Here is a 22,973-nt window from a genome sequence, read left to right as displayed (position 1 = left end):
GGGTAATACGCCACATTCAATCCATGCACAGCTGCTGGCCATCACTGTCAAGACACGCCACCGTTCGCACACGTAACCGGGGGTCGTATGCGTATGCGATCTGTATGCTATAGTGAGAGTTCTGCACCTCAAACAAGAACCCGACTGCGTTGTAATGTTTCTCCCTTTTTCTCGACCAATTCAGTCGTGGCCTAGGCCCCGATGCTAGGGTTGCTTCCCGTTGCGTTACATATTCTTCTATTCGTCGAATCCAAGCGACATGAAGAATGGCTTGCGTCAGACGCTGTACACGATGTAGTGGCGGTGTGCCAAGTTTTTTCTGGACTACTGGTGTGCGCTGCTGACTCTGTTGAGAGGAGATCTGCATTCGGAGACTCACTTTGAGATTCATCTGTCGAGGTCGAAGAACCCGGCTGGGCTTCCCACCCGTGTGTTCCCCTACTGCCTCGAATGCGGAGCAAGCGCCACTCCTGGTGAAGTTGCGTCTTTTGTTTTGCGACAGCCTGAATCTCGCGCTGGAGCTGCAACATTTCCTGTTTCTTTTCATTCGACCTCTGCTGGTACAGCGACCTGAGCTTAGCAATTCTCTCCGTCGATGGGGTTACAGCAGGTTTCTGCAGCGTTGTGTATGCAGCACATTGTCGACCATGAACTCAGATATGCCTACTACCAACGTTCGCGGCTATCTATCAGTAAACACAGAGTAGAACTGCAATGGCTGCACAGCAAAGAGGAGAGATCCCAGATGCGGCAGAAGCCCCCATTCAGAGGTGCAACACTTTCTGTCGGCAGAGAATTCCTTGAGGCACTGAATGAAACAGCGTATACATCGCCACCGCCTGTCTCAAGCTGCACCAATTGGGAGCTCCGTATACAACCACATGAAACGTGGCATCCCCACTGAATCAATATGTACGATCTGCCACCATCCGACTAATACAGTCGACAAAACCGCACCGCTGTCTACTTCGAGCTTCGGCCCACGCTGAGTCCCTTACGCTGCACGACCCGCTTCCGGAAAGGGTAGCCACGCCTACAGTTCTGGATCAACACCAGCTGAAGCCCCACAGGCTACATGCGCCGACCAACGCCGTGACGGGTATTCAACGTCAGAAATGCGAATATGTGTGCGAATCCCCCAATGCCTAAGAGGACTGCTTACACCTTTCCTATGGCGCCTCACGGACTCCTTGTGAATGCACATTCTAACGAAGACCTCTTCACCTGACCACAGTAAGCGGAGGCGTCGCATCCTGGCTGCAAGCCTGCGTCGTTCAGCACGTAGCAGCTCTAGCTGCTCCTCTACATTTCGAGCAGGTTCGGATGGGGCACGACTCGATCCCTGTTGCGACACTGGTGTCTCGCCGGAAGCCGACCATCTACTGCTTCTCCTGGAAACTCTTTCGGAACCTTCGGGTAGCGATGGGTCAATATCGTCATCGTCTGAAGAGTCTGACTCTTCTGTCGATTCTGTGCCATGCGGTGCACTGCTGGCAGCGGCCTCTTGATGCTCAGGCAGGACGGGGAACCAGAGAAGCACGGTTCCCCCCTGCAAGCCTGGTAGGCTATGGAAACCGGCCAGTCCTTCCACCAGGGCATGCAGAGCGATAAGTGGACGTAACCATGAACGCGCCCCCAAGAACGGCATTCTCGGTCACTGATGAAACCACCGTTTGGTGTCATTCATCATGACCTTTTTTGGTATCTGTTGCTGAAGAGTAACAAGCGGGGGGCTCTTTGCAGATGAGGCATTTGGGTTACTAACCACGCCGCGATTAAGTTGCTCACACGAAGTCAACTCACTCTGTTATGTCGTTGTCGACATATCGTACTTTGAAGTAAGTTGGGATCCTTGGCGACAACGGCGAGATTCCGTCACATTCGCATGGAGGATCTACAACCGGCCTTTTATTGCATTCATAGACTGGGCGTCTTCCATCTACCTACCGTAACAAAAGTGGTTACACGAAACTGGCTGCGACCCTACCTTGTCGCTGTCACCAGGCATCGAGATTTGCTTCTCATGGCGCACAGGGTGGATTCGCGGAGTGCTGTTTCGTGTTCCATCCTCCATGGCCAGCCACACTGCGCTGGCGATGGTGATTCTTGATGGTGCAGTTACGTTACTCTACATTCATCGCAGTATGCTGTAGTCTCTTGAGAAGCCAACATCGCCGACAGCAACCTGGAAAACGCCGTGTCTACGTTCAGACAGGAACTCCCCCTCGCTGAACTACACTACGCGTTTATTGCGACGCGCTGCTTCGTGCCGCACGAATGTTCTTACGAGCGAACGTAAAGTGGGTTTTCAGGAGCGACGCATGCATTGGCAGTGTGCTCGTGCACCCCAGCCGATCGTTGCCAAAGCGTCCATGTGGTTAAAGGTGCCAGTGAACGTCAACCTGACTTCAACAACAATCACATTTGACCTCCAATGAGGCAGGGAAACAGGCGGTATGCACCAGCTCTACAATCCCTGCCAGGGGAAAGATATTGCCGATACAGGCGTCAGTTGGGAAAACGCCATCCGACGGAGGATGGACATCATGAAGTGCCGACGCCACATTGCCGATTGCCGTCGGTTCCTCCATAGGCTACGTGAGCAAACGTTGCCCCTGCCCCTGAGCCGCTCTTCCCCGGGTCTTTAACCAACATCGGCTTGGTGTTCTGTCATCAACGAATAGTGGGTTGCGAAGCACGCTGTCGATTTAATCTTGTGGTGATTATCACTAGTGCTCTTGATGATGCCAATCGCCCTGCCGAGGCGGAAGGGCAGTGCGGAAATGCTGTCCTCGGCATGACGCAGTGGCCGACGAATGATAACGTGTATGTTTTTTACTCACGACAGGATCCGCATCTCTCCGTTTATCATCTAAGGACCACGCCTCCTAGGTCCAGTGTGTATAGTTTGCATAGGACCATAGATGTTCACAAATACGACGTTCTAATCGAGTCCACTGGTAGTTTGTGGAGCCACAATGCACGACGTAAGCTCTCTTCTCCACCATAATGGAGGCACCGCACAACATGACAACACGTTTATTGGTTGCTTGCAGAGAAAGCGCACTTGCCCCCTGCAGTAGTGCCACAAAATATTTCGCTTCGAATACCTCACTGCTCTTTCCCATCTCAGACGCTTCTCCCTCTCCACTCGCTACATCCGTGCACACGTTCACGTGCACAAAACAAGAAGCAAAGTCTATGGCATACAGCTCTTCTTTTATTCACATACGCATGTATCTCTGTATATTTGCTTAATGATCTACATACGCATGTACCTCGGTATTTTTTATGCATTATTCGCATACACGTGTCTCTCTGTATATCATCTGTACTATTCATATATGGATCGGCCTCTGTATTTATTCTGCAGTTTCTACATAAAATACACCGATCTACACAGTGTGTGTAGACATATGCAGACCGAAACAAGCATAGAGGTAATTGTCCATATGTCATTCTTTGCACGAATGCGAATACCTGAGATAGCTCCACGCTCAACTTCCCAAGGGAGGTAAAAAGACCCCGTCGATGTTTGCGTTGCCGCCATTGTGTGGAAGTTGGACACCGCTTGGCGGCCTTCCTTCTTCACTCGTTTTTCCAATATTGAGTTCTATGCCCAGATCCACGTGAAGCTCTCTTGTGACGCGCCTGCGCCCGTTGCTCTCTCACTGCAGCTCGTATGCGAAAGATGACAGAAGCCGGCACTCCAGATGTTTGAATCTTTGAATCTCTTGAGTAACAGCGACCCGTACAACCCCAAACCTTTACATCGCAAAGGGACACCAGACAAACGTTTCCCTGAGTCATTCTCTGTGCTGAGAACCCGGAAAAACTCCGAACTCGGTTCGTCCATGGTCGACGACACCATCACTATTCAAATGAGATTCCAACCCCCGAACTAGAAGCACTCTCCACAGATATCACCCGGAAACACAGCCTCAACAAATGTAAAGAAAGTATACTGACACGATGCATGCATACACATACACAGTAATATTTGTCGATGTCTGCAGGCTGACGCCTTCAAATGAGGACCATTCTCTGTATTTCCAATGCTCTACATTTACTTGTCCGATTAGCAAATTTTATTGAATTTTGAATTTTAAAAATGTAGTTGAGCGCACACCTCCAGGCACTGTTTGCGAATTCGGCTCTGAGGGCAACGGTGATCACATAATCCTTAAAAAGGACCCCATGTCATATTCATGAGGTGCTAAATGCAGGGTCAGGAGGATCTCATAGAATCTCCTCTGTGTCTTCTTGCCGGGGCATTCCGTATATTATCTCCTTTCCTTTTTCTTCTTCTTGTTTCACCTCCGTATCATGTCGTCTTGCCCTAACGTCTCTCTGTGATTTGTCCTTGCTTTGATTTTCCGTAGAAATGAGGGCGATGTGGCCCTTGTGTTCTCTCTTACGCGAGTTCTGTCTCTGCATGCAGCAGAGCTCCTTCGAGACGCGTGTTCCTTTGCCACTCTTTTCCGCCTCTCCGCTCTCTCCGTGGCCTTTTCTTCTGATGCATTTCTCCACATTTGGAAGTCTTCTTGCAGCTCCTAGAGAGAAGAAGAGATGCACATCTTCATCGCTTCTCTTTCGCGCTCAAGAAAAACGAAGAATGCTTTTTCTCCTTCTGAGTCTCCTCGTTCGTCTGCCTGTCTCGCTCCTTGCCAGCCTCCTTCTCTTCTTCCTCGCATATGTACTTGTCGCGTCCCTCCTTTGAGGTTACAAGCTGCTCGCAGAGAGAAGCGAGGTTGCGCAACAGTTGGGAGATAATCTTCAGCTCTGCATTCTCCTCGTCCAACAGCTTCTGACGATGCCTCTCCTGGAGGAAAACAGTCCGACTTCGCTCGTCAGCTACACGGAATTTTCTGTCCTCTGTTTCGGCAACTGACACTCTCTTTTTCCTCGCTGGTTCATCCACTTCTCCACAGACTCTGAGGACTCTCTGAAGCTTCACTAGGCTTGTCTTCAGCACCACTTCACGCTGTTAAAATTCGTTCTCTCTTCCATATCTCATAGAGTCGTTGTCTTTCTTCCTCTTCGTCCTGTCTCTGTCCATCCCTCTCTTCTTCGTGCTTCCTCTGTGTTACCCTTTCTTCCTCTACTCTCCTTCTTTCTCTTTCCTCTTCCTTTATCACTTCCTTTCTCCCTTCTTCCTGTCTCCTTCTCTTCGAGTCGTCCTCTACCTGTCTCCTTAGTTCCTCCTCTCTCTGGCCCATCCTATCCACTGTGGAAGATATTTCGCCTGGGGCATGAGGTCTAACTCTCGAAAAAGTCCCTGCTCCTTCCCATAAAGAGCAACTACATTATAGTCAAAGAGCGGCGCTGGAGAATACGCACGTGTGTCACTAGAGCCGGTGTCCCAGAGGCCGACAGATACAACGGCCGATGCGACATCTGGTGGTAATTATGCGGCTTGCCGCAGGATCCCACTTGGCACTTACAATGCGGCGGAGAGATGATAATTCTCCTTCTAGTGTTGCCGCACGCTCGGTGGACGAGACTGCGATGCGCTTGTGATGTGTGTGGCAGAGGTCGCCGCCACCGAGTCTTAGGCGGAGACCGATTATAGTGACTACTTCGAGGCGTCGCCTGCGGTCGTGACTGGCGGCGCTGATGGTAGAAGCACCTGGACAAGGAATGGTGGTGAGGCGATTTGGTGCGAGGGCAGCTGTGGCATGTGCTCAGTCTGGACCATAGCAACGGTGCTCAGCACCTGCTGATGAGATTGCGGTGCACCCTGACCGGCCAGCACCGTAGCTGCTTGCGATACTCCGGCACTGAACGTGGCGCGGACCCGCTTGATGGTCCGTCTGACCGCATACCTTGAACGGTGCGCTCGAAGTGTGCTTGAGACGACTTCTTCTTCATCCTCGACAGTCGTCGTTATTTGTGTCTTGATGGCCTCCGCATGGTGCAGCTGTGAAGCGGCTTGCTCACGGTATTGCCAGGAACAATCGTCGGCATGTGCAGGGGTTACCTCGCTCGTATTCCCTGGCAGGCAGAGCCGCATTTAGACAGAGGACCAACCATGTCTGGTCATTGATGTGTCTGCGCACTACAAGTCTAGCGCGACAAAATAAAACAGCGCAAGTTCGCGTACAGCGAATGGTCCTTCTGGTGATGCACAGCCGCAGATATGAACACCTGTCCTAAAGCGTTAGTTTGTACCATTTGCCTGCATCCCCGCAAAGCGACCCTAAGATGCTTTACGCCTCTCACAGTGTGGAACCGCTACACTGCAGGTAGCCGACTCAACTCTGTACCATTGCCTAGAGAACATCGCCCATGTCACATCATTCACCGCCATGGAATATCTGTTTCGATGTCAAGACGAGTTGGAAACAAGTGTAGACTGCCTAGAGTGGTGTATGGATATGGTAAACGCCTCAGCTGGATTCATGCAAGTGGGCGTTGCAGACACGACGCGCTCAAAAATTAGACAAGGCACCGCGTAAGCGTCAATCACCGGTATGCTGCGACAGCAATATCGTGATACACAGCTGATACCTTTTTTCTTCTGCTGTCACTCCGTGACGGCCATCCTCTTACCTGTGCATGACTTTTCGTTCTTCCACTTTTTGAGAATACGACAAAGCGTAGCCACAAGATTAGTTTTCCTTGCTATAATTATTGTACATTCCCTTTGTGACGTCCTCAACTCATCCCCAGGCACCATCGTTAATCCTAGCCTCGTGGATGTTATGGCAGCGCGCGTGAGTTCTCTTATGCCAAGTCATTTGTTTCGAGCTCTGTCAGCACATGCTGCGGGTCTGGTCGTACTAGTTTTGCTACGTCTGAAATGACGAAATCAGCCAGGGGCCACCGCCAATTGGCCTGTGTTGATGTTCCTCAGTACACACCATCGAGTCAAGCAACCGACCAACGCTCTCTTCCTCACACACTCTCCGGCGTGATAATGACGCTTCAAAGCGTTTTTATCCAGCGTGCCCTGCGTCATGAGATGCTCCCACCCTGCCACACCTGAAGCACATGCGTCTTCCGGTTTTCATCATTGGAATTCACCGATCACGCGCATCACGCACCAGCGGAACCGGCGCCTGTAGTTTCTGTAGACTACCGTCAGAGGGTCGCACCTCAAGGGGGAGACAGACTGCTTTATGATGTTTCTATCTTGTGATCCACTGAACCGGACAGCGACTACGGTGGCTTTGACGAGAGATAAGGAACGCCAAACAGTGTTCCAGTTACACAGTGTCCCAGGCAATCATTTACAGGGGTTTTTCAAGAGTGACGGCTTGCCTCGTTGCACCCTGTACTCAATGTAGACTCTTCCAGTCGACCTCGGAGGCTGTTTATCCAATCTTGGCGCTTGCACGCTTCAGTACGTATCGGCTCTAGCCTTTCCGTGGAATTAGGGCTGGCCCCGGAAGCGGTGCCTTCGGAATCCGGTGAGGCCACTGGTTTTCTAGCGGAGGCAAAATGCCTGATGCTACGAGTGGAGTCGACCGGGGGCTCTGTGACCTTGTGTCGTTTAGAATCATCTTCGTCACCGTCTGTAGATTCTCGACTGTCTGCCAATGACGTATGATGTGGCGAATGGCTAGCAGCGGCCGCGAAGGATGCTGGTACGCCTGACCATCAGTGAAGCACTATTCGCCCTTGAGAGGCTGATTGGCACTGGAATTATCCCATCAATTCCGCCACGGCATGCAAAGTAGCAACTAAACCTAACCCTCTTGGCCACCTCAAAACCATTCTTTGTCATTGATTAATCCAGCACTTGCTACTACATATCGAGACACCTTCCCTGTTCGTCAGGGGAGGACGACAGGCCGGAGGCGTTCCATGCGTACGGCCATTCATTTACTAAACTTGATGGATTTCAGGCTCTCTCGGAGAACACTAATCAATACTCGTGGATTGTCGCACGGGCGCGCCACTCCGCGCAAAGCCAAAGCGCGCGGGTTCGGCCTAATTCCATTGGCGACCCCAATGAGACCTTTCATATTCTCACGACAATTATCCAATAGAACCTTGAACTACATTCATATATGCCCTTAAGCTCCCGCTTCTAAACACAATAAACGAAACTGTCGCTGGCATGCCTCACAGACACTCACATCGGACACAAAACACAGCCGATCAAATGCGCACAACGTGAAGTTCGCGAGCAATGACTCGAGTTCTGTCCTGTTTGGTCTGCTGAATTACGACGACGCACGTTTCAGCTTTAGGAACCAACTTCCAGCTTCAGCCGACGCAGCAACAGCGTGAGGGAGTCCCTTTCTAAAACTGGAAATTGAACTCTGGACAGCCGCTTGGCCGTATAGAGGAAAAAGACCAAGTGTATAAAGGCTTCCAACACCAGGCCTCACATGAAATACGCCGAGCACCTGCCATCGTTCTGACGTCGCAATACGCCTGCGCAACGAACTTTAGAAGGGTGGTCACCTCTATGAAAAAACCGGGGTATATGTTCGTTCATCTCGATATCATAGAGTCATTTTATTGCAAATCTACACAACCTTCTCTGCCTGTGTAGACTGTACTGACGGGTCCATGATCGTATGCACGTTTACATTTACATCAGGTGCTTCGTTGACGATCACTCCGATATGAGGGTTTGCGTTAAATGTAACATGCTGTTTCACCTCCCCACCACCGAACTACAACGCATTGACTGCCGAGGTTTGCACGCATAGGTCTCAACCCTTTAATTTCTAGGAAGCGCACTGTTTAAAACGTCTGAGTGAAGCAGTATGAATTCAAACCTGAAAGGCAGTGAAGCGGAGCACTTAACAAAGCTGCATGTTTCTGTTTTCGAGGCGGTATTCCTTGGTTGAGAGCTTAGATCGCTTCTGAGCCTCAAAGGCCTCTGAGAAGGAATGAAAATGAATCGTGGTCTCTTAGGTGTGTGGAGCTCCCGCTCTTGTTTTGACTGTATCTCTTGGTCTAACCTAGAAAGGCTGTAGAGATGCCTGGAATTTCAACTGATGTTCGGCCCTCTCAAAGGCGAAAATAAATCCGTCTTTCTTACCGGGAAGATGCCAGAGGCTGCCTGCGAAATGTCTGTCTCAGCAACGTGTGTCGGTCACTAGATCACTAAACTTTGTTCAAACTTGAAATTGCACCCTCAGCAGCACTACTTCGACCAGATTACACAGGGATTACAGCCTTGTTCCATTCTAGGGTTTTAGTGAAAACAGAGAGACAATCAACATCGCGATGCTTGCAGGCCTGAGTATTGTGATCCCTGAAGGAATGTCGCCTTTTCGGAGAGGACGATTCCCCTTAGTCAAAACTACTACCGAGGAAAACACCGGCAAGACCCCGACGAGACGTTGTGTGTGACCTGCCTCGTTGTGGTTTAAGAACAGCCCGGATAAACGTTAGCTGAACATGGAGAGCAAGGCACTCCAAAACACAGGCCGACGCTATAAGTAGTATGTTTCGTACGATCAAAAGTAATTTTTCTAATCGGGATTCTCAAGGGAAGCGTGGAGCCGGGTTGCCTATAGCGTCTGAGTGCAACAATGTCGAACCGATTTTCCAATCCATTTAGTCGCGTTCTTTAGGCAATGGAAAACATAATCTGTGGAAACGGCAATCTTGAGACGTACAGGCTCTTGTTATCTTTCAAAGGCAGAGAATGACGCAATTCACTGCAGGCATGCTGATGGCGCCCCACCGCAGAAAAGTCATTCTTTGCGATGAGCCAGCCGTGGCGAAAGGATCGTCATTGAGGAAGGAAAACACAACGGGAGAGATTGATTCCGTGTATAAGCTTGTGACCTTTCGCGCGGGTTCTCTTCATTTTCCACGCGTTACAGAACAGTCCCAGCGTTACCAGAAACCGAGAAAAGGCAGGGTGCAGATCATGCACACAAACCTGGAATCCCCGTCGTTGGGAGACGGTTTTTGGCGAGTGGATACGCTGGCATCGTGAATCCAGCAAAGGGGCGGTGGAATTTTTTTGAGTTCCCTTCAAGCGCATAACGATACAGGAGGTGTCACTACGATTGCTAGGGACAAACTCCTGCAACCAGACAGGCTGTTCTAGAGGCGGCAACCGCGGTATATACCTGAAAAATCGGAAGGCTGACGGGTAACGTTTTTAACACAATCAAAATCGCCTCCTCAGAAGAGGAAATTCCAGCAGACGAAGGTCACTTTTCCAACAAACACCTCTGTGTCCTGCGCTTTTCAGTTGCTCTTACCAGACGACGACTCCTGAACAACACTAAGGCTTGTTTTCTCTCAACCGAGTTCGATAGCTTTGGCACAAGGACACTGAAGTGGAAGTCCTCGATTGAAATTGTTGGTGTTCACTGGATGACAGGCGTACTTTGAGGTGTACCATTTCATCCCGTGTTCTGTGAATCGTTTTTTTTCTGGCATGTGAATGGCGTTTTCACTTCGCCACTCACTCGCATTCTAAACGCAGACCACTCTTTGTTTTGAAGTTGTTTTACAGTAGCAGTGAGAGGGTTCTACCAGTAATAAGATAAACACCAGTTCTGTTCCATTTACCCAAGTATACATGTTTGGTGCCTCTTCACTGTTAAAGACTATTCGGCGTTCCTAAAACAGAGCGGTCGGTGATCTCGTTCCCGCTTCTAGCGATTCAAATTCTTTATGTCTCTCTAAACCCAAATTTTCATTTGTGATCGCTGCCATGTTCAGTGCCTCCGCTCTTTCCCCCTAATGAATTGCCTGGAGAGTCCTCAGAAGCCCTTTGTGTACAGCTTTTACCGTTACCCTCAGAAGCGTACCGTTATATTCGATAGTTATATGTGTTCACATTGGAATAATTAGAACCGCCGTAGTGTTCCCATCGGCATCACTGAAATTATCCTCTTGACATCGTGTGCTGCTCCGCGTCTTTGCCTTCTGTATGCTCTTCCCCATTCCCTCCCTCAAGAAAAGATTGTCTGTCCGAAGAGAGAGTCGTAGGACAATCAGGCAACGCAAGTTTTCATCCTTCTTTGTTCCTTCTCCTAAAACGGAAATTGTCAGCCTTGTGTCTTTAGACAAAACAGCAAAGCGTGGGCCATCCGTAGTCAACACCATTGTTGATTTTGTACAAGCGTGGAATCAATGTGAAGACAAATACACAAGAATACGAAAGAGGATCTGCGTTCGACTTTCGGCGCGGTATCTGGACCTGCCGAACACAGACAACTACGGTCTTTGTGATTGATGTTCACTACGGTTTCTAAGAATATTAGTCCAATTCAGTATGATAGATATACCAACATATCATCTCCTCGAGAGAAGCAATCAGTCCCAAGAACGTGTTTATTGTGTAGGCGTTTCTCTGTCCATGGAAGCTTTTTAGTCCGCCTTGCATTCTTAAAATAAGCAACGAAATGAAAACCGAACTTGAGGATGGCGCTCCACGGCGACACCGATCTACGGCGTGCTTGCCCGAGAAGAGAAACAGAGCATCCAGAGGAGTCCAGGAGGAAATGAGTGGATTTCTAGAGGGCAAACGGAACGGCCTACGGTGCCAGCCGCTTCGCTTTCTTCAGAGTCATGGCGTTGACGTTCCGAGGCGCGCAAACGCCTGTATTCTCGATTCCGATTCTTTTGTCTTTGTGTCCGGAAGGCAAGTGGTTGTGCACCGCTTTTTGTCCGGGAAAAGGCGTGCGAAGAAGGACTCCAGAGCGGCCTCCGGAACAGATGCACCGCTGCCGAACGAACGCTTGGATAACGCGGCGACATTACCAGCTGGACCTCTCAGAAGAAAAACTATTTTCTTGGACGCTCTCGATCCCGAAGAGACACAGGCGACACATGGGATAGACTGCATCCCGGCAACGCGTGCGGATGCCACCGAAAAGCAGCAACCGTTGGACAGAAGTGCAGAACGGAACCTCCCGGCTGAGGCTGAGATACAAGCCCTCAGCCCGGAGGCAGCTGTGGCATCCTCCTTGGATCGGAACTCCTTCGTTCTGCACTATGCTTCTGGAAAAGATGGAGAAGGCGGAGTGTCAGCTCTTGCAGTTGATCCTTTCCATAAACTGTTAGCCGTCTGCGAATGGAACGACTCTGCACAACCATGTAGGTTTCCGCGGAAACCTGTTTTTTCATTCTGGATGGAAGGACAAGCAACGAATATAGCCCAAAACTAGATCTACACACACCTATAAATATACATGCTAGTAAAAGTGTGTACGTGTTTGTTTCGTGCGCATATATTTGAGTACCACTTGGGGGGGTGTGGGCTCGCCATTTAAAACCGAATATAGGACACCTGCGAAGACCTTCAATATTCCGGGAGAAGGCGAGATGGCCGAGATCTGTGGAGACGTTTATTTCCTCCTGTAGTTTTCGGGATGCATCTTCAGCAAACCAAGATGAAGGGCTTAGTTCTCGGAAACCAGACGGCAGTAATTTTAAGACAAAGACCGAATTGCACATACACTCTATTGGAACTACACATCAATAGCATCTTTACTTTCCGTGAAGCATCGTGTAGGTTCATGGAATGATATTTTGGGGTGGTTGTTTCCTTGTTCTTGCAGCCATTCACATCTACTCAACGCAGACATACAAATACCTTCGCAGCCTGAGAGGCGAAAGCTCTACAGGATACACCTGTGCCGCCTTTCGGGGATGCGAGTGTTTCCAAAGTGCGCCTGTTGATGTACACAGCACAGAGCAATCAGGTAAAGAAATAAAAGACAAAAATTCACTCTATGCCTCTCCGTGGCTTGGTGCTCTCGGCAAACGACGCGAAATTCCTCTACCTTAACACCGGTATCTACGCGTTTACATCTATTTTAACATTCTTCCAGATTTCTCCCGGCATTTATATGTCTGGATGTTTCTATATAGTTTGCAAGAATCTATAAGGTACCTGTCTTCCCTGTTACCTCTGTATCCAAGCAACTGCCACTCTCTGACAACATCTCTGGCGTTATGCGTGACCACAGGATTTGCTTTCTACCCGTAAGAATGCGTTAACTCTAGAAACGGTCATTTGCGGGGAGATCGCCTTTCATATATATATATATATAAATATATATAAATATATATATATAAATATATATATATATATATATATATATATAAATATATATATATATATAAATATATATAAATATATATATATATATATAAATATATATAAATATATATATATATAAATATATATAAATATATATATATATATAAATATATAAATATATAAATAAATATACATATATATAAATATATAAATATATATATATATATATATATATATATATATATATATATATATGCTCACGTTGCGGCGTGCGTGCCAAAGGCCACTTCTGGACACACACGTGCCTACAGACACTTTTTTCGGTCTGTACTCATCTCATAGTCTTGGACCGTTGTGGAGCACTTTAGGTTTGAAAGAGGAGCAGAGAGAGCCCTCGTGTATGCCTGTTTTATACCTTTGGCTTCCGGGTCTCTATCCGGAGACGATAACTTATGGCGAGATGAGCAGAGATATCATCGCCAGACTCTGGCTGTCACGCCATCTCCCCTTGCCGCCTCTTTTCTCCCTTCGCCTTCAGACCATTCACCCAAAAACGATAGAGAAGAAGCAGGAGAAACAGAAAACGGGAAACTATCAATCTCTGAAGGCACCTCTGAAGCTTCTGTGGACTTCACATACAAATCAGACGAGGCAAATCCCCCGTCCCTAGACGATAACACCGCCAAGCTCCAAGATTTCAACCGCACGTTTTCGTCTTCTTGTAGTGCTGCATGTCCTTCTGAGGAGAGGAGTGTAATGAGGAAGAAAGTGGAACTACAGCAGAACAGCTTTGGCTCAGACAGATCGATTTTGCTTGCCTCTGTGGGAAGCGCTCCAGACTTCTTCCTCACTCTATGGGATGTTGAGCAAGGCTTGGCCCTCCTGCGATTCAAAGCAAGTGCACAGGAAGTCTTCACAGTTAAATGGTACGTCGCCTAAATCATGTGTCCGAGTCCTTGTGAAAGAGTTTAACAAATGTGTACACGGCAAACGGGGAGACGGCGTTAGAAGCATTAAAAGGCCGGCCCCGCGGGCGCCGCAGAGGGACTTTTATGGCAAAGAGGCTTGTAAGTCTTTTATTCACGCGTATATGGGCAAAACCTGTTCACGTGTGTCTAACCGCTCTGCGTACAGACAGAAAAACCGGATTTTCTTTTTGATCTGGCACAGGCTCCCAAAGTGTGGAACAGGTTTTCACTTGTGTGCGCGGTTTGTCCAAGTTTGCCAGTCTTCTCTTCTGCTTTCGGCCAAAAACGTCTGTATCCGGTTCCTCTCGATTTGACAGCGAGCCTCCCTAGAAGTGTGCTCATGTACAGTTCCATTGCTTCTGTTTCGTTCCCCTCTTGAGGCCTAGTCCCTGCTTCGTTCTATTCATTCTACAAGAGATAGTTCAGCACCCAGCGGCGCATTTCCCTCTCTCACTCGACTCTTCCTCTGCAGCGTGTCTGTCCACCCTCCTCCCATCGTTCTGCGCTACCGTTTCCCAGACCCCGCGCCGCGTTCGTTGCTTCACACAGCTGAGGACCTATCGTTTTCTTTCCACTTCTGCTTCCTCCGTGTGTCTGCTCTTTTCCAATCACCTGTCGCCCAGGTCGACCCTTTTCCCGCTCCAGCTTACCACGGCCGGCGCCCGTCACGTTAAACTTTGGAGCGTTGCCAAAACGTTCACTGGCCTGAAATTGCAGGTAACGGTCTCTGCCACTCTGGCCTCTGGATCTCGGAAAGCGAGACAGAAATGGACTTGCCTCTAAATCAGTCTGCAAAGACAAGATCCCGGTCACAAACGTCGGCCTACCTGAAAAACACACATTTACGCAACCACAACCAACACGTCCATAATTGTATGCGATACGTTTATGTATGAGATAAAAGTGATTCATATATATATATATATATATATATATATATGTATACATATATATATATATATGTAATTGATACGTGCATACACATGGACATTCACTTATGGTATACGAGTGCATAATATACATAATATATATATATATATATATATATATGTATATATACATTCATACATAGATGAGTCTTTTTAGCGTTATGTGCTCTTCGGTACACAGACATTTGGTGCCCTTTGAGAGTTTTGTAGCGTTTCCCTGCGCAACGTTGCGTGCACATCTGTTTACAAGAGGATAACGTTTTGTGAGGATGAGTCTGTCGTCTGAAAAATTGCCTCGGCATTCTTCACTTTGACAGGTGCAGCCAACGACACGTAGCCCCATTACCGGCCGGCATTTCGCCAGACATTTCCTTCTGTCCATCACTGCATTCAACGTTCAATTGCATTACAGTTTCATCGCTCCACATGTGTGCACGTCCATCTTTGAAGCTCTTCAAATGTTACCAAGTACCTAAATATATGTTCCTACGTATTAACATCTCTATTTGATTCTCTGCAGGTGTTCCAACGTTTGTGCACATCTCGCGTTCCATGATTGTGCCTCTGTTGCTGCTGACCTACCCAATTAGCGTATGTCTTCAAGAATTGGAGCGCTTATCTTTCTATATGTCTGCCCATGTATCCATGTGTTCATGTACTGCTACGAGTTCCTGTAGGTGTGTATATTCCTATGTAGTGACGTGACTCTCTAGTTATGTGAGTGCATGTTTCTCAGTTTCTACGGATCCGAGTATCTGCCCCTTTACCTCCGGAGATGCTTCGATATTCGGTACTTGTGTATTTGCAGACGACCATAACCGTTTGCGTTCCCTTTTTCTGGATAGCTAAGATGACCGTTTGACTCTCGTCAATTGCTTGTCAAATTCCCTGGCCCACTTGCCTTTTCGTTAGGGCCAAACCTGCAAATTCGGTACAGCGGAGCTTTCAGACATCCTCAGTTTCGTCGAATTAGCAGACGGCTGGCTGCTGGCAGGTTCTGAGTATGGACAGCTTCTCCTTTGGGAGGTGAGAAGAGAAGATGCCAGCTGGACGACCAGAGCAGAAAAAGAAGAAGGAAAAGCGACGGGGAGGGGGTTATGAAGAACAAGTTCGAAAACGAACCAGAGAGGATACTGTTTTGTGGACGAGGGGAGAGAAACGATAGAGAAGAAGGGAACTAATTCAGATGTGCGAACACCAGAAGGGGCATTTATGTGCTAGGTAGCACCATAAGAGTTTTACCGTCGCATCTCGTCGTCAAACGTTTTGTCTTGTTCGTCGTCCTTGTCTTTTCGCCTGTCGCTTCCTGTTTGAATATTTCCTTTCCACAAGGTTCGTCTCTGCCGACGTTTCCTCTTCCTTTTCTTTCCTCGCATGCTGAATCTTCTCTCGTCGTCCTTTTTTCCATCTCTCTTTACACCTACGCCTTTCCTCTCTGGTACGCGACCCTTCGTTTCTCCCGTTTCCCCCTTCCCCTTCCGCCTCCTCCGCACACTGCCACTAGTCATGTCTCCTGTCGGTGTCGCAGGGGAGTCTTTTGAAAGCTGAAGTGAAGCAAGGTGTCGCTGCAGTTCTTCCAGGCGCAAGTGTGACCCCGGCAAGACCAGAGACAAGCGGCCAAAGCGCCTCTCCAGTGTCTGCTCTGACCGTTGCTGCCTCCTCGTGTCTCACGTCTGCAGCCGCTTGTTCTTCGGGTGCAGGAAGACGCCCGTCTCTCACGCGAGATGAAAAACCAAGCTGCACCGACCTCCGCGCTCGCAGAGCGTCCTCGAGACTGAAGCCGGCCGCTGGTCTCGCTGCTCTCTCACCGGGAAGCGATGCCCGACGCAGCAGCAGAAGGATCAATACGGTAAACGACTTGCCGAGCCTGCCTCGGGAGGGAACTTGGGGTCACGAAAGCCGGGAGCCAGCGGCCTGCAGACTGCACACGTATGGCAGCGAAAGAGAAGCCGCTGTCGTCAAACATCTCCCCTGCCACGAAGGGCCGATCACCAGTGTCTTCCGGGATCCAAACGCCCCAGACAAAATTGTCACTGCAGGACATGACGGGCACATCAAATGGTAAATCCCCTAATCTCGCCTCGAGTCCAAGCCACAAATGTACACATATATATATATATATATTCTTGCGGGTTGATAGCTTGTGTACACGAAACCAGAGACCAATGGCCTTGCATTTCTTGTCGGAGAACTGCACTGATGTATATGCTGATGAATACGCATGCATACAAGCACTACCCGTGAACGTGTAGAAATGTAAATACATGAGTCTATAGAGACGTGTGTTAATAAATGTATATAAATATATATCATGTATTTTGTATATATATGTAGATGAATGTATACATATATATATATATATATATATATATATGTATACAGTGAATATACTTATATACACATAAATGCGCAAAAATATACATGAATATATATAAATAGAAATATATGGTATATATATATATACATAAGGATATAAATATATGTATATATAGGCATATATCACAGGATATGAGTTTGTATTTGTTCACAATGAGCTCAGCGCCGGAAAGGACCGTTTCAAAGCTCTGAAAACAGGTCTGTTCACCTGCCTCCTTTTCGTGGACGCGAGAGATAATGTCAGGCCACACGGATGTCCGCTACGATGAAAAGAGAGGCCGCAAAGACTCTTCCCTCCGTTTCCTTTTTTTTTTCATATTGTATGTCTGCGGGAATCCGTTCCTTCAATAGCCTTGCATCCCTGGATCCTGTGAGTAAGCAGAAAAGCTTCGAAATCGGATGTCGCCATCGTGGATCTGTTGTCCTCCAGGTGGTCGTCTGAGGAAATTTTGAATGCAGCAGAGATTGCGGACGCACAAAATCAAGAGATCGTGGTGTCTCTCCTTCGCTGCGTCCGCCTGCCAGACAAGCGAGGCGTTCGCTATATCGCCGTCAAGCCTCCTTTGTCCACCTCCGTCTCCAAGTGCGCATAATGCAACTCAGAGCGCGTTTACGAATAGACATATTATTAAATGTGTATGCTTTTCTGCACGCATATTTCCTTATATACCTGTTTATTTCCATGTAGTTGCACACCCGCAGGTATTTGTATACAAAGCATTTCACCCTAGATGTATCGAAAGACACGAATCAATCGGTATACGGTTGTATGTATTTTTGAAGCTACGGGGCGAGAGAGAAAGGTGACGGCAGTGAAGGAGAGGGGGTTGTCGAGCAGTCGAGAGGGAGAAGAAGAGAGAACAAAACAAGAGAGATAAGGGAGCCGAAGCGCCCTTAAGGTTCTGGCCGTGCTAGACATCCGAGCCTGTCAAGACGCACAAACGGGGGACAGGTCTTGTTTCTGGAACCGGAATGGGCTCTCAGGCCGTCTTCACCAAAATGGATCATCGAGGATCTCTATGGCGCAATGTGGAGCTACGAACCGCTCACGGAAGCTCTTGTCTTGGTGAGAAAGGGTGAAAAACACGAGTATAAAAGGAACTGTTATCGACACAGATCTTATTACATAGAGGTCGCAACGAGTCGTATGTGAGAGATGGATTCCGACATCTCTCAACGGGCACTGTAGACTCGGGAGTTGGGGAAAGAGAGTGAACACGGTATGAAAAAACACTAGGAACAACACAGATCTCAAATCATAGCGAGACAGGAATCAGGAGGACTTAAAAGACGACATCGACAAAGACCAGACATCTGGCAGTTGGGATGAAAAGTGGGCTATGCGCTTGGAAATCCTTGTCTACTCATGTGGATATGAAGCGCGAAATGCCCCCCGCTTTCCGCGATTGGTATCGATGTCACAGTGTTTCAGTGTGGACTTTTAGTGTCCTTCGTGAAGCAGTCACCTTGGCACTGTGCTCCCTCGCAAGACAGGAAGTGTAGAATCCAGGTAACGCTAGAGAAGATAAAATCCAGGAGACCCACTCATCGTCCACCAGCGCTCAAGAACCACTACATTACTTGTGATTCGTCTACACGTTCTCTCCGCTCTTCTCTCCGTTGCGTCAGATTCTTGACGTCCACGCTGCAGCCATCACAGGAGTCGCCCCCCTTTGTTCTTCGTTTGTCGTCGAAGATCTCGCCAGTCCTCGCACAAGCCTTGATGAACCCTCTTCTTCTTCCTCTCCTTCTTCCTCTTCTTCTTCCTCTCCTTCTTCCTCTCCTTCTTTCTCTTCTTCTTCCTCTTCTTCATCCTGTGTCTCTTCTGTTCCTTCTTCATCTTCTACTTCCTCTTTTCGTGGATCTGAAGAGCTTCTTCTTGCGCATGCATCCTTGTTGGCGACTGCGGGCGAAGACGGCACCATTCGTGTCTGGGAAGATTCGCGGAAAAGCAGACCTATCGTCTCAAGGTGCCTCTCAGAAAGACACCAAACCTCTTAGTCGCTTTCAGACTCGACTTTTGGCGCTCTGCAAAACGCAGGGGAATATGGCAGAGGAAGAGCCGAGAGAGGGGAAAACGAAGAACCTGAAAAGGAAACATCCTCATTGAGAAGTTCCCGCAGAGCGTCCGTCCCTGCTGTGTCTTTTTTAATGAAGAGTTATTGTATGCTGAATCTAAAACAACCATGTATATGTGGATAGCTGGACCATTCGCAGACAAAGGGTCTTTCGCGTCCTACACACAGGCATGTTTCATGTTTTTGAGTTGCTCCAACGTTTTTCTCAGGCGCTGGGATGCGGCATTCACTGCTCTTCTCTCGCTCCCATCTCGTCCACATCATCTTTGGCATCTCAATGCCTCTCCGTCACCGTCTGCCTCTCCTCCTTTTTCCTCTTCTTCCTCTGCCCGTCTCTCCTCTTCTTCTTTTCTTTCTCGTGGAGACAGGGAGACGCCTGTGCTCCGGGGCGAGGCTTGCGTTGCGACAGGCTCGGCGGACGGGGTGTTCCGGGTGCTGAACCTCTCTGCGGAAGCCATTTCTGTGATTTTCGCGATTAAAACGCATGCATCGGAAATTCGCGCTCTTGCCTGCAGGCCGGACGGTAAGGCCAAGAGCTGTGAACAGCAGTTCAGAAGGAACTGGACGCACGAGGCGAGAGAGAGCGAGGCGACAGAAGTGAAACAGCCTTTACTCGGCAAAGGGCACTGTTTTCTCAGCAAATAAGGAATCTCGTTTCCACACCAGGGGCTCGTCCTCATCTCGAGATCAGAGAGTCTCTCTCGTATTTGAAGAAAGCGTCATTCGTGTTCACTCGATTAGAGCAGTCACACTCGAAGCAGAGCAGTTGCGTCGCCTGCGGAGTGAAGAAACCTTGTTCCAACGAGCAGCTCTTCGGCGTCACACTAAATTAACGTCGGCATCCTGTTCGTTTTCCACTCTATCGAGAGGCGTGTATCCCCTGCTGGCAGGTGTGCTGTAGGCACAGCGGAGCGAAGCGAACTTTGTTGCTACCACGGAGACACTAAAGAAGGGCATCTGGAACGCGCATTTGGGCGTTGCCTATGGAGCAAAGAGACGCGGTTGTAAAACCACTAACTGGGAACTCTGAACAGAGACACTCAGAGGCGTTGGGGCTCTACGTTTGTTGTCCGTCGACAACGCCAAGAGAGACGCTGCTAAAAACACAGTTGATCACCCGAAAGCAACGGACCAGAGAAAATTAGAGATAAATCTCTGGGTCGCGCTTAGCACTTGCATGTTTCGCCTTCGATCCGTTCCGTTCAGGCGGCGCCTTTGCCGTGCTGGGAGCGGACAACGCAGTTGTGTTCCTCGAGAGCGAGGATCTCCAGACTTCGGCGCGTCCAGTTTCACAGCAGTCTGAGAAGGGCAGAGCAGAACATGGCAGGCAGGCCCAGAGCCCCCCGAGAGGAGCCAACACAGCTGAGGAGAGTTTCAGGGAGAAGCAAGACTCTTGGGGAGCAGACAGCTGGGACGGAGACAAAGAGACACTGCAGCCGTCAGATTTCGCTCGCGCGATGGAGCCTGCATCTTGCACAAAAGCTCAGCACGAGAAGCGACCCGCGCCGTATCGAGTTCTCGGTTACATGCAGACTCCGGAGCAGGTGGAACAGATTATCTGGAAAGAACAGCAGATTATTCTCATAGGCGGATGTTCCCTATTTCAGGTTTCTCTTTGTCGAGCGAACACCAAGTTGAAGGCGACTCAAGAGGAAAAGAGAGGGAGCAACGCAGAAAAAGGAGATTCTGCGTGCGAAGGAGACACCGACGCCTTGGAGGAGAAGCGACTGCCTGTGACGACGTGAGCCAGGAAGAAAAGAAGTGAAAAAAAACTTGTGCGAAAACGCGAATTCAGGAAGCAGATGTACGCACCACGCCTCGGGTGTTCAGCAGTCCGCCTCGCGGGATTTGAAAGACTTTCAGAATCACCGAGAGAAGCCTGCGGCCTTCGAGGGTGCATTAAGCGTTTGGTATTCGTGACGTTCGTTTCGTCGATCTTTCGACGAATGAGAGTCGCATGTATATACAGCCGAGAAAGAGTTCTTGCATGCAGAGGGAAAGCGAGGAATTCCTTTCTCTGGCGCGCGATGCTTCCGGTGTCTCTCCGGATCCATGGGTACGCAAAACAATGTGTGTTCATGTCTATGTCCTTATGGGCATGTAGGCGTGGATCGGGGGAAGCACAGTGAGTCACCTGTTGCTTGGGTGTTCCCGCAGGCAGTATTCACTCTCTCTTCCTTGTTATCTGCTTCGTCGTCTTCGGCGCACAAGACCTCTTCTCTCTTCCTCTCTCGGCCCCTCCTACTCCTCTTTCTCCCCTTCGTGCTCTCCTTCCTCACCTGCATGCTCGACAGGAAATCAGTGCTCGCACCCGAATCCCAGCGAGGAGCCAGGACTTTCTGCGATCTTGGAGACCAGCCGAGACAGCGACTCTGAGACCGCAGAGAGCAGCGAAGAAGAAGAGGCTGATATCGCTTCGTCAGAGACCTCCTTGTCCCCTCCTAGGTCTAGCGAAGAACCACGCAGAATCGGCGACTCTCCACCGTCGCGTGCTCTGGCTTTCACAGTTACAGCGAGTGTTCTCCTTCCTTCCGTTTCTGTCGCGAAGGCGGCTCAGTTGTCTCTGCGTCGTCCTCTCGGCGAGGAGTCGAGGGATGCCCGCCTGCACTCCGTCCCCGACAGGCGACCCTCGCGCACCAGTGTCTGTACGCCTGCGGAGGAAGACGCGAGGTGGCGGGGGGAGAAGCGAACCGCCAGAGCCTCGAGGGAAGGAGACAAAGAGAAAGGAACAGAGCTCGAGGCCTGTTGTTCCAGACCTTCTGCTTCCGAGAAACCGCGCGCATGCACGAAGCTCTATGTCGCAGGCACGGGAGCACTGTTTGGATTCTTGTGGATGGCGGACCTTCATGAGGACGGTGGCGGCGCCAACGGAGCGGAAGGGGAGACGAAAGAGGCTGCAAAAGATGCTAAAGAAAGCGGAGAGGGCAAACGAGAAGAACTGGGCCGAGAGAGAGACACAGACGAGCCCCGGCGAAGGAGTCTGGAAACCGCAAACACCACGCAAAGCCGAGAGGTAACCGAGACAGAGAAGAGTGCCGGAGGCGAAGCACGGAGACAGCTAGAAGTGAGAAAGCTGTTTCTCACTCCCGCCCAGAATTTGTTGGGTCTTTTCACTAAGGAGGCCCGTGGCACATTTCAAAGAAAACAGGAGAAAGAAGGACGTCGCCGACGAAACAGGGAAATCTCAGGCGGAGTCTCTGAGTCACGATCTGCAGGCGCGACGAGCAAGCCCCCGTCGCCTTCGGGTGTATGTGAAAATGACGGAGACTCTCGCGAGGGTGTGGAGACGCCGGAGCAGGTTGGCAGTGCTTCGGTGAATAACGGTAAGAAGGCGTCCCGGAGAGGAGGTAGGAATTCTGTCCAGGCGCGAACAGAAGAGGAATTTGAAGACGCGCCTGTTGTTTCTGTTCTGGAAAAAGTTCTAGAACAAGACCTGCTTCTCCTTGGCATCAGCGACGGCCGTATTGGCATCGTCCACCTCGCTTTCCACCAGATTTGCTTCGTGGTGAGTCGATTGGAGCTGCAGTTAAAACGGGAGTTTGAACTCCTCAATTCCGAGCTTGCGCGCCGGTTTTCACCTTTGTCCTTGACAACGGTCACTGCTGTTCGTCGTCCCTGTCGAGGCTCTGTCTCCTGACTTTTACTC

At 49.4% G+C, this 22,973-nt stretch overlaps 3 protein-coding genes across 3 annotated transcripts in view; 1 reads left to right on the top strand and 2 right to left on the bottom strand.

Moving 5' to 3' along the window:
* TGME49_245770 (hypothetical protein) overlaps positions 1-2,209 on the bottom strand; it is a 4,291-nt gene extending 2,082 nt beyond the window's left edge. Inside the window, exons 1-2 of the mRNA XM_018780762.1 lie at positions 1,163-2,209; positions 230-614 (exon numbers count right to left, since the gene is read on the bottom strand). Of these exons, the coding sequence (XP_018634900.1) occupies positions 230-614; positions 1,163-1,648 (871 nt within the window). The 5' untranslated portion in view covers positions 1,649-2,209. The remainder of the gene's footprint in view (positions 1-229; positions 615-1,162) is intronic.
* Positions 2,210-4,545: 2,336 nt separating this feature from the next.
* TGME49_245760 (hypothetical protein) lies at positions 4,546-6,151 on the bottom strand. The gene has a single exon (XM_002366963.2). The coding sequence runs from the start codon at positions 6,011-6,013 to the stop codon at positions 5,576-5,578; it is 438 nt and encodes a 145-aa protein (XP_002367004.1). The 5' UTR covers positions 6,014-6,151; the 3' UTR covers positions 4,546-5,575.
* Positions 6,152-11,333: 5,182 nt separating this feature from the next.
* Positions 11,334-22,964, top strand: TGME49_245752 (WD domain, G-beta repeat-containing protein; the record flags this gene model as incomplete). The annotated part of the gene is made up of 12 exons (XM_018780761.1): positions 11,334-12,027; positions 12,492-12,635; positions 13,515-13,902; positions 14,568-14,661; positions 15,786-15,899; positions 16,402-16,934; positions 17,680-17,832; positions 18,234-18,315; positions 18,879-19,219; positions 19,537-19,850; positions 20,534-21,068; positions 21,539-22,964. 12 exons carry the CDS (start codon positions 11,334-11,336, stop codon positions 22,962-22,964), a joined length of 4,818 nt encoding a protein of 1,605 aa, XP_018634899.1.
* Between the last annotated feature and the right edge of the window lie 9 nt (positions 22,965-22,973).

This window comes from Toxoplasma gondii, chromosome XII (assembly GCF_000006565.2).
Source record: "Toxoplasma gondii ME49 chromosome XII, whole genome shotgun sequence".
Taxonomy (NCBI): domain Eukaryota; phylum Apicomplexa; class Conoidasida; order Eucoccidiorida; family Sarcocystidae; genus Toxoplasma; species Toxoplasma gondii.
The sequence above is the reverse complement of the archived record's forward strand: the minus strand, read 5'-3'. Positions and strand labels throughout refer to the sequence as shown.